Raw genomic sequence first — 11,326 nt, 5'->3', positions numbered from 1 at the left:
CTGCCCCTTTTTGAGGGAGGGCAACAATGTTCACTAATATGCAAGCTATGCCTGCCGTCTTGGCCACATTTCTCTCCCCGCCTCACTTTCTATAGCTGGAAAAGGACTTAAATAGATAGACTGTTGTTTTTTTTTTTTCATACTTTGACCACTGGCCGTAGCAAGAAATTAATTTCTCGTCATGATCTAGTACATACACACTTCTATCTGCAACAGATTTCATGAATCACTACTCATCGTTAACTTGTGCAATACTTTACCCCGTCAAGGCTTCTCTTAGGAAAATACTGCTTGCCACTCACTAAAATTATCACATAGTCCCCTATTTGCTACGTGTGAAAATCACCTTTGGTCTCATACTATCTAAGAATAATACTTTAAGAGTAGGAAGGTACTTTCCATCATCTTCTTCCCAATAGTGCTTAGAAAGTGATGCTATTTCTACCACTGTGTGCACATAGCAATGATCAGTGCCACCTCCTCTATCGTTTCCCAGGACTCCTCCTGCAGGTTCAGGAGCACACTAGTGAGAAACTGTTTTTAGGAACTTTGCAGGCTGCAGCATCTTATGATGCGGCCAACGGTGCTCTGACTCTCCTTAGTGGGTCTCCCACCAAGCTGTGAAGTGGAGCCATAGCTACTCTTTTAATTGATCCTTTCCTGCAATAAAACTCATTAAGTCTCCTGCCCAGGCCCCTCTCCCCTTAAGCACAGAGATGGCTGGGCCAGTACTGAAAAAGGTTTTACTGGTGTTAACCTAGAAGAAACACAAAACATGAACTCTTTTCTGTGGGCTGTTCTGCAATGTTTGCACAGTCTGGGCTTATCCTGTGTCTGTCACCAAGTCCGAGAGCTTGAACGGACTTAGGTTCCCAGGACTTGAAAAATGCCAGGGCAGACATGCAGTCTCTAAGCAAAACCAAGAAGCACGCAATTAAAAACTTTGTTTGCACAGATGCGAAGGCATGGAAATTTATACAGCAAGGTCTGAATTCCAAAGTTTGTTTGTTTTAATTACACACACAACCAAATGCATAAAATTTCACAAAATGAGTGTCATGAAAATGTCATCTGTTCTATTTTTGGCCTGAAATATGGAGCTCTGAAAAGCAGGGCTGTCATAAATTTTCACACTTGGGGATAAGATGACTTCTAACCAGGGGGAAAAACACTCCCACACCCAGATCTAACAGTGGTAAACAGTTTTTATTCAGGCAATGAAACATGGAAAAAATATATTAGTAATCATTATAATAATTTCATTTGTGTGAGTATAACTTTTACAAATATTTACCTGACATATAAAAGGGAAAGTACTGTGCATATAAAATTTATGTAGATGATTATTCCACACAACACAATCCTGATAGCAGTAGTCGGTACAGCGTTCGCTCCTTGGGATGACAGGCTCCTTGCACGTGGCTCGGCGCCTGCGGGGACACGGCAGAAGCACGTGTGCGGCTGACATTGACTTGTTGGCACATGAGTACAAATGGGCATCTACTGGCAAACACACACTTGCTAACAGCAACACTGAAAGGTTTACTGCTGCCTCTGAGGTTTAAAGGAATGCCTGGATCCTGTCCCCCTGGGTGACCAGGATAGCGTGGAAGCCGTGCATGTGGCCGGTGACCCGCAGGTGGCCCTGCATCTGGACTGGGCGCGGTCCCGGAGTTCACATCTGTCCACGTCCACGTGGAAATTACTGACAGAGCATCTGCTAACAATGGGACCAGGACGCACTCTGTGTAGGTTTCAGATACCACGGAAAGGCAGAGGGGGACAAAGTGACACCTTCACGGCCCTACGGTGAAGAGTGGATACAGGGGGAGTTCGAGCCACACCTCAGCTCTGTGCCTGGCCTCCTCCACACGAGTTGGAACCATTACTTGGACTGCCACAGGCCAGCGTCACACGTGACACCTCCATGTTAGAACTATAACCAGAATATATATATATATATATACGTAATAGCTGTAACCATATTACAGTTAATAAAGTCATTCCTTAGGAATCTTGTTTGTCCAAATCTAACTGCATGCTAAGAGGCACAGAAATGGGATCGCATTTGGACGAAGAACTACGGAAAGTGCAATCTTTAGTCTCCGGAATGCCGGCTCTGGGCACGAGGGCGTGGGTCTTCCCTGGAAATGCTGCCATTGACATCATCTTCCAGGGAGACCCTTAGAGAGAAGTGTGTAGTGTATCAGTTCCTTTACCTGTACTAGGCAGGAGACTCAAGGTTTGAGAGATACATTGCTCTTCCAAAGCCACTGGAATGTGGAGGCCAGTCAAACCTTTTTGGAAGAAGTCTCCTCAAAATGCTACTTCTTTAAAAATCTTTGAAGAAGATGACTTCTTAGACCTTTGGCTTGGCATTCTGGGATTCCCAGACTATATTTTATTCTTTAATAAGCAAATAATAATCTGTTATCTTTTAAATTCTTTAGAATATATACATCTCTCCTTTGCCTAAATCATTTACTCTTTCAACACCTAGTTTCTCTCTTCCCGACAAGAGGATAAAATAAGAAACCCACATCATCCGAGAGCAAGCTCGCACGGTCACAGACTACAGAGGAACGACAGTCGTGTGTACGACTTGGGAGACGGCTACCAGTTGTAGTGGAGAACCAGAGGAAATAAACAGGGAGCATTAGAGCTTCTGCCCCACCCAAAAAGGGCGTGCTGAATCATCTCCGACCACAGCACACCAGACTTACCAATGCCAGCTCTTTAAAACTCTATTCTGAGCTGCAAAGCCACCACTGGGTCCTCCGCTACCTGCCTTGACTGAAAATGTGTGCTTCACTCTGGCTGCTTAGTCAGCCCAGGAATGTTCTGGGCACTTGATGCTCCCCATGTATAAACAGTGCTAATGCAGGGCTGTCTAATAAATAGCTAAGTATCTGTGTGAGGGTTGCACAAAGTGTGGGACAGGAAGGAAGGCTAACTGGCTGGAAAGAAAATTCAGCCTGAGCTAGCCTCCAAAATGAAACGTAAATCTCCCCTTAGATTCCATATCATTCTGGAAGGCTGCCAGAGCCTCAGAGTTTTTCACCATCATGTGCTTCTGCACTTCCTAATTTGGGCTGGGTCTGAAGAAGCTAGAAACCACGTGAGAAAAATGGGCTTCTCAATATTTCCAGAACACTTTTACAGAACAAAAGGTTTGGACAGGTCACTGGGTTCCAGGAGCTTCTCCAAATAAAGTAAATCTCAGGAGGGCTGACCAACCAAGTGACAAACTGTTGGATCTGTCTTATACTAAATCTTCCCATTAAAATACTTTTAGATAAAGACTATCTATCTACACTTTGGCAAAGTCAAAAACTTGAGAAATAGCTCTGGGTTCAGAGTCTCAACAAGACTGATCACCTAATACCCCTAAACCTATCTGGGACAGCAGCTTCCTTTCACCTTCCCTTCCCACTCTTGTTAATGGGGTTTATTACCGCCCACCTAACAACTCAAGAGCCCTCACATGCTTTGAAGCAAAATTCTAGGCTATGTTCTTACTCTTTAGAATTTTGTAAGTTTTTTTTTTTTTTCTCTTGCTTATTTTTAAAGAAAAACAAACATACTTCTTTCTGCCCAGGATATTCTCTTGATGTACCAGCTGAACAAGCTACATTTTTCTTCTTGTTGGAGAATATCCACCTATTAAGTGAGAAGGAAGAACATTCCCTTGTAATGGCCGTTGGCTGAGAAGCCACTGGCAAACTTGGCTTAACCAGGGCCCTTTCGTGGTCCTTGGGCAGCAACCTCACTTACTGGGGTCTTTTTAGGGGGCATCTTCCACCAGCATGCTAGGGAAGGATTGTCGTCACCTTGGTTTTAACACACAGCTACTTTTTTTATATACATAAGAAGCCTAAATGGAGGACTATGGATTTAGAATGGAGACCACTATAAAAGCCTTTCATGCTTAAAACAGATCAATATAAAACAAACATGGGTATCTCAGCAAAACACAGCAGCAAAAAAGTTTAGCAACACTTCTTTCTGCAAAATGCAAAGTGAATTTCCCTAGTAGTGGAGGACTGAGAGACATCAGTTCCACCAACTGGAGACACTCGTACATCGTGGACACTGTGACTACAGCATCGCTCTCACACTGAAGCACAGCGACTGCTTTCAACGCCCAAATGATTGTCAAGTCACTTCTCCAACCACAGATCATTTCAGTTGTTCTTTTTTTGTACAAAATATTAAGACAGTAGGCTTTAAAATACAGCCTAAGCACCAATTACGATAAATGCATATTGGTAAGACGTGACTTCTAGCTTTAAAAGACATTATGGACCTCTCTGGGGCTAACGATTGCACCATGTGAATAGTACACTGCTAAAGAAAAATGCATTTTTCAAGATCTACAGAGGTTCTCCACTAGGCACAATTCATTGCTGAAGTTGGATCATGCAAGAGTTTTTACAAGAAAGGTACGAAAACTTACATGTACTGAATATAGTGCATATCACCATGAAGACTTTCAGGGTGTAAGATTAAGACAAAAGAGTGCTTTCAAACACTGCATGGATTTGGTTCTGCCCACCAAATGGAAGGGAGTTCACTTGTGTTACATCGAAATGTCCATCTTGGGGCTAATAGTCCCATCACCCTGACCCATGTCCAGGAAGAACTTGAGAAATTTGGTTTTGTGAGTATGGTTTTGCTCCCTGCGCTCCTCTCCTCCAGGATCCAAATGCTCTTTGTTTAACAATATTCAAAATGTGCTGATTTTTGGAGTGGCTCACAGGATTTTTATAGCCCATTTTATTAAACACTCTATTAAGTTTGAAAGGATGTTTTGCCTTAAAAAAAAAATCTGAAGAACAATGCATCACACTCATAAAAACTCAACTGTTTCCTCACCTAACAATCACTAGTAGGGTTACAGTTACCTTCTAACTCAATGAGATTGCCTAAGCCTTTTACAAGTAGATTTTCTTTGCATATTTCAAATAGAAAGATGATGAAGAGTCAATGCTGATTTTGTAGCAACAAACAGAAGCAGAGGAGATAGAACGGCTCTGGGACAGACTTGCCAAACCTTGGCTTGGAGGGAGTCCCGCCAGTGCTGCCCTTCATGCAGTCTGGGGACTGACCCCAAAGGGGCCACACATGTCAGGGCTGAGGAGTGTTCAAATACCCGGGCAACGAAACACTGTGGCAAAAAGTCTTCCCCAGATGTAAAACCCGAGTCTGGGGTCTTCACACCTTCAATTCCCAAATTCTGAGGATGGCATTCTGGGCCACAACTCTATTTCAAAACAGGGTTTTACATCTATGGAAATATACTCTTGTGTGGAGAAGCTCTTATTTGACTCTGCTTCAGAGGAAAAAAACAACAGCTTATATATAAGCATATATGTGTATGTGTACGTGTGTGTAGAAACAGGTACTAGTCCCTTCTTGTTTATAAACTAGAAGTAACAATAGGCCAAATTATTTCCTCCCTCAAATAAAACTACCAATGCTGAACACTAAATTTAAAAGATGAAATAAATAGGTCACCAAAAAATTCAGACAGCTGGTGGACAGATGATCCCAAACAGGAGCCACAAAATCCCAAATTTAACGTGCTTGGAAAAGAAAAGACGACTTTTAGAAATGGACTAAAGATAGAGAAATCACGACCCCAAACTTAGCAGCCTGACCAAACCTGTCCGCGCGGACAATGCTCAGATGCCACTCCTCCCGGGACCGTGCGATGTTCTAGGGTTCCTTCCAGGGCTGTTGTGTTGGCAGCAAAGCGGGACAGGCAGCAGTAGGCATGTGCTTTTTAAAGTTTTTTTTTTTTCTCTGCAAAGGGACAATTATTTCTGGATAAGGCAAGATAACTGTGGTTAATAGAAAAGCAGCCAAATGCAGATCTGCTGAGCTAATGGGGGGAACTCAGTCTGTCTTCCCCAGCTTTGCAATCAGCTCGTCGCAGATTTTCGTTAGTTCCTCGATTTCTTGGTTCTGAAAGACAAACGACATGGTTATGTCGGCCACTCCGCATCCTGAGATCAAGGCAATGACAACTAGTCCCAAGACCCGCTATGCTCTGCCTAGACATCCTAGCTCGGTGGTTCGTAACTTTTCTATATCAGAGACCCTTTAAAGAAAGGGACCCTTATCCCCTGAAAAACGTTCATGAGTTCACAACGTCATGCTTCAGTTGAGCAGGGGATGAGGGTAACCACTGGCCCTCTGCAGCTTGCCCGTGAACCTCTTAGTTCTCAAATTTTCTTGTTATCACAGGAATCATCTACGATATTTGTTACAAACACATGTACCTGGGACCTCACCCAGCCCATCAGCACCTCCAGGGACCTGGGATTCTGCAGTCTGAGTATGCCAGGGAACAATGACCCCATGACAGAAACCCTTGCTTTAGCTAAAGGGATGCCATAGGCATGAGTACATAATTGAAGATACAGTAAGAAAAACACCAGAGGCACACAAAAAAATGAAGTCTAAGAATCAATGAATAGTGAGAAATAGGGACCTGATTTTTATCTGCCTGCAGCAGAATTTCTCAACCACGGCACCGCTAACATTTTGGGCTGGGTCAGTGTTTGTAGTAGGGACTGTCCTGTGCATTGTTACATGTTGAGGGGCGCCAGCTGTGACAACTTAACATGCCTCCAGACACTGCCAGTGTCCCCAGGAGGGTAAATTGCAGTGAAGGGGCAAGATGCCTTCATGTATTACGCAAAAAAAAAAAAAAAAAAAAAAGAAAGAAAGAAAGAAAGAAAGAAGAAAAGATAGCTTCACGCCTAAGAAATGTCTGGTCCCCTAAACTTTAGTTAATGCAATTTCCTCTCTGCATCCTGTCTGGGGATGTTTCCGATTCATATGCTTGGGAATTAACGGTCTCCTTGTTTGTGTCCACCTGAATCAGTTCCCAGGGGAGCTGTATCAAAGTGTCTGGGCAAAAAGACAAGGCTTCTCTTTCATCCAAATCCACTACAAGCTAGCCACTGCCAAGGAGGAAAACCAAGTGCCTCTCTGGTTGTCACACCATACCCCTCTGCGTACCTTCTGCTGAAGGGCTCTTTCCAGGGACTCCACCTTCATCTGCTCCTTCCGGAGTCCGGCATGGAGAGCTGCACTCTCAGCCTTTGCTTTTGTTCGAACCTGAGCAATCTCTTCATTGGCTCTGTTTGTGGCGTTTTGTTTGCAGAATAAAGGGACAAGAAGCACCTGGTTAGTCATCAGCCATAGCTAAGGAGTCAAGATGCTAACCGCTGACATTTGTGAGACACAGACTAAAAGAAATGACAACACAAGGGAAACATCGGTAACTTAAACCATTCAGTTTAAATTTATAAATATTCAATTGACACACAACTGCTAAGGACATTTCCAAGGTGCAAACCAGTGGTGGAATTAATCTCATAGGCCATAGTGAGTTCAAAATTTATGTCATTAGAAAATGGAATCATGTGACAGTTTCTACAGCAATCTTAGATTTTTTTTTTTTAGCTTAGGACAATAGCAGGCAGGGTCATCTGTGGGACTGTCACAGCTAGAGAGTCAGGACATGAACCACTGACATCTATGACACTAGAATTTAAAGTGACTTTATTAATGAGATACAAAAGAAATTTTAAAAACTATATGTCAATTGATAAATAGCCAATTAACTGATGACAGGATACTAAGAATGCATTAGTCAGAAGCATGAAAATTTAAATGATAAACTTTTAAATTTATCAGCTTGGCAAATTAACCAGGATGATCTTATTCTGTGATGGCCGAGGTGCCAGGAAACAGGTTCACCAGCTGCTGGAGGAAGTGAAAGCTGGTGCTGTCTTTGTGGAGGGGATATGGTTGCAACCATTATGATTTAAAATGCATACATCTTCTGACCCAGCAATTCCCTTGAAGTAACATATCCACAGCGATACTCCCACTTTGCACAATTGTGTACACAAGGATGTTCACATTTCATTGTTTGCAATGGAAAAAAGTGTGAAACTATCTAAACGCCCATTGGTAAAGGAATGGGATCATCCTACAACCTAATAAAAATAACTAGATGGAACTGCATGTTTTGAGATGGAAAATGGTCATGACATACTATTAAGTGAAAAAGGAAATGTGTATTTTATGACTCCGATATTATGAAAAAAAGTCTAAAGCCATTTTGTATACTATTTGGAAAGGCACAAAGAAAAAACTGGAAGAATACATTATAAACCTTTGGTAGCAGCACCTCTGGGAGCAAGAAGGAAAGAAGGGAACTTGAAATGATTTACAAATATGAAGAGAGAGAGGAAAATGTACAAGTAGGTATTACTTTTTAGTTAAAAAATAAAGTTGGAAGCATTCTTGAGACTATTCCTCAGGACAAATTCCAAACGTGCTGGACTTAAGGGTTAAAAAAAAATAAATGAAGTCATAAAAGTGTCAGAAGGAAAACATGGGAGAATATTTCATATTCAGCCCAGAGAAGATCTTTGTTACCACAACAGAAAATCCTGAGTAAAAGAAGTGACTGACAAATTTCACTACAGAAAAATAAATTCCTGCACATCAAAAAACACTAGAAGGCAAGAGACAAATTAGAAAAATCATTTACAACTCATATCACAAAGGGCTGGCCTCCTTAGTGTATAAATGTAATGATATATTTATATATATAATATATAAACTGACACTAGAAAACCGGGCAAAGAATAGAATCATTCACGGTAAGGCTAGGATAGGTATAGACAGTTGCTAAAATATGTTCAATTTTACTCATAAGATAAACACAATCAAAACTACATTGAATAAAATAAATGCTCCATTTGCTTATCAAAAAAAGAACCCCCCCAACTAAACTGAAATACCACCTTTATCAATTGGATTTGCAGAAAACCGAAAATGTGGTCTGTTGGCTAAGCCGTAGGGGGAAGAGAAGCTCTCATACTTCACATAGGGATAAACTGATGAAAGGTGAATGAGGGGAATTTGACAACACTTATCATAATTACAAATTCGTATATTCTTTGGCCCAGTAATTCCTTTTCCAGCATACAGATAGCTCACCAAATGCATGCCAAATGATAATAATCCAAGGTTCCTTATAGCAGCCCTGTTTGTAGTGGATGGGAAATAACCTGAGTGTCCCATAGAAGAGGGGTTTGGTTAAAGAAATGACACATTTCAACACTGGCACACCATATGGCTGTTAAGAAAAATATGGAAGTTCTTCATGGATTGCTATGGAAGGATTTCCAAAATGCACTGTTAAATGAAAAAAACAAAGTATGCTGTCATTTGTATAGCAAAGGGAGAGTCTTACCACAGTAAAAAAAAAAACCAACAATGGTGATCACATGGTGTGTTGGAGGTGTTAGTTAAGGCTACTGTTGTGCGATATATAGAGCAAATCAACAGGTTGTACACCTTAAACTTGCACAACCATTTATGTTCATTATACCTCCATAAAGCTGGAGGAGAGGGAGGCCAGAGGAAAAGGGATGGGGTGAGAGAGAGATAATGTGTACCTTTTTATTCTTTTTTTTTAATTTTGAACCATGTGAAGATTCTACCTATTCAAAAAATTAAATAATAAAGCGCGCGCGCGCACACACACACACACACACACACACACACACAACCAATGCAACCTGGAGTTGCCAAACAAGGTTGAGGGCTTTTTTGGCCTTTTTCAATCTTCCCACCACACCATGAACCGTGAAACAGATTTATTGCAAGCTCTCACTTGTCTAGTTTTTCTTCTGCGTGGATCTTCAGAGCCTGGTATCGCTGTTCCTCCTGTTTAACTCTGGCTAAGTAATCCTGAGCACATTTTTTCAAGGCTTCTTCATTCTGTTCCAAAGTGACAATTTAAAATAAAAGGAACTGGTCATTTTATTTTTCTCCTACTCAGTGACAAATCATGTACCAGAGTTTTTATAAAAACGAGAAAAGCTAATTAATTCAGATGCCTTTAGGTTATACTCCATGATAATTCAAAACAGGCACAACTTGGGGCGCCTGGGTGGCTCAGTGGGTTAAAGCCTCTGCCTTCGGCTCAGGTCATGATCTCGGGGTCCTGGGATCGAGCCCCGCATCGGGCTTTCTGCTCAGCGGGGAGCCTGCTTCCTCCTTCTCTCTCTCTCTCTCTCTCTGCCTGCCTCTCTGACTACTTGTGATCTCTATCAAATAAATAAAATCTTTAAAAAAAAAAAAAACAGGCACAACTAATTCTTACTGAAGAAATTCTAGATAATTTCTTCATGTATAAATTTTCAAAACATAGTAAGTTTCAGTTATACCAATACACCCAGTTTAGGGAGGCTGTCATTCAAAAGTGAATGGCAGGGGTGCCTGGCTGGCTTAGTCAGTAGACCACATGACTCTTGACCTTGGGGTTGTGAATTCAAGCCCCATGTTGGCTATAGAGATTATTTTAAAAAATAAATCTTATAAAAAGAAAGAGCTCAAAAAAAAAAAAAAAAAAAAAAAGAAAGCAAGCTCAAAAGTGAATGTCAATCTCAGTCCCCTTTTAAGTAAGTTGGCCGTTTTCATTTTCATTTTACTATGAAGAAAAAAAGAATGTTCACTGCTATAAATGTGTCTTATTGATGGCATGTAAATAAGGTGAATCAATATGCCCACTTACATGTAAATTTAAAACATTACACTTATTTTCCTCTAGAATATGTAGTCTGAATTTTTCAGTGCAAATATTCCCTTTTCTTATTTAAATTAAATTGGTAAATTATCAAAACAATTTCTAGAATTCTCCTAAGGTCTGAGGGTTCTACTTCTACTACACTCCATGCCACACTCTGGCTATGGCCTGACCCAGGAGGGGAATGACCAAGACAGGCCACCTAGTGGGCCAGATGCCTGAACCACCACAGAAAGAGAAAAGGGGACAGAAAAAACAGCCTTCCCTGGAACAGAAGATACAAAGCCAATGAAATACAGACCCCAATCACCTATAGGCTAGCCACACGTTTGGCATATATGTTTAAAGTTCCATTACTGAGAAAATACACTACTAAGGAGACAAAACGAAAAGGACATGCTACCTTCTTGAACCCTTCCAGAACACCTTTCAGGTTCTCGTATCTCCTGAAGAGATCAGAAAGGGACCTTTCCACAGAATTAAGGTCAGCCAGGGCCTGCTCCTTCTCCATGGTCAGTTGCTGGAAGCTTTTCTGAGAGGTCATAGTTGTCCTCTGTTCATCTTCTGTGAACCACAATCAAAAGTAAAGGCAGATTCACACAACAGATGGTTATCAGCTGCTCTCTGTGAGCTAAGCCGTATTCTTGGTGGGGGGACCCAGCAGTGGACATAACAAAGTTCCTCTCAAGGACTTAACGTTAGTGG

The 11,326-nt window shown here is 41.5% G+C and overlaps 1 protein-coding gene across 12 annotated transcripts in view; it reads right to left on the bottom strand.

Moving 5' to 3' along the window:
- Positions 1 to 1,187: 1,187 nt before the first annotated feature.
- TACC1 (transforming acidic coiled-coil containing protein 1) overlaps positions 1,188 to 11,326 on the bottom strand; it is a 118,139-nt gene continuing 108,000 nt past the window's right edge. For all 12 annotated transcript variants that reach the window (XM_047717129.1, XM_047717134.1, XM_047717132.1 and 9 more), the window contains 4 exons: positions 11,025 to 11,185; positions 9,707 to 9,813; positions 7,030 to 7,150; positions 1,188 to 5,967 (listed from right to left, as the gene is read on the bottom strand). In XM_047717129.1, the coding sequence (XP_047573085.1) occupies positions 5,899 to 5,967; positions 7,030 to 7,150; positions 9,707 to 9,813; positions 11,025 to 11,185 (458 nt within the window). In that variant the 3' untranslated portion in view covers positions 1,188 to 5,898. The remainder of the gene's footprint in view (positions 5,968 to 7,029; positions 7,151 to 9,706; positions 9,814 to 11,024; positions 11,186 to 11,326) is intronic.

Source organism: Lutra lutra, chromosome 2, assembly GCF_902655055.1.
Source record: "Lutra lutra chromosome 2, mLutLut1.2, whole genome shotgun sequence".
Taxonomy (NCBI): domain Eukaryota; kingdom Metazoa; phylum Chordata; class Mammalia; order Carnivora; family Mustelidae; genus Lutra; species Lutra lutra.
The sequence above is the reverse complement of the archived record's forward strand: the minus strand, read 5'-3'. Positions and strand labels throughout refer to the sequence as shown.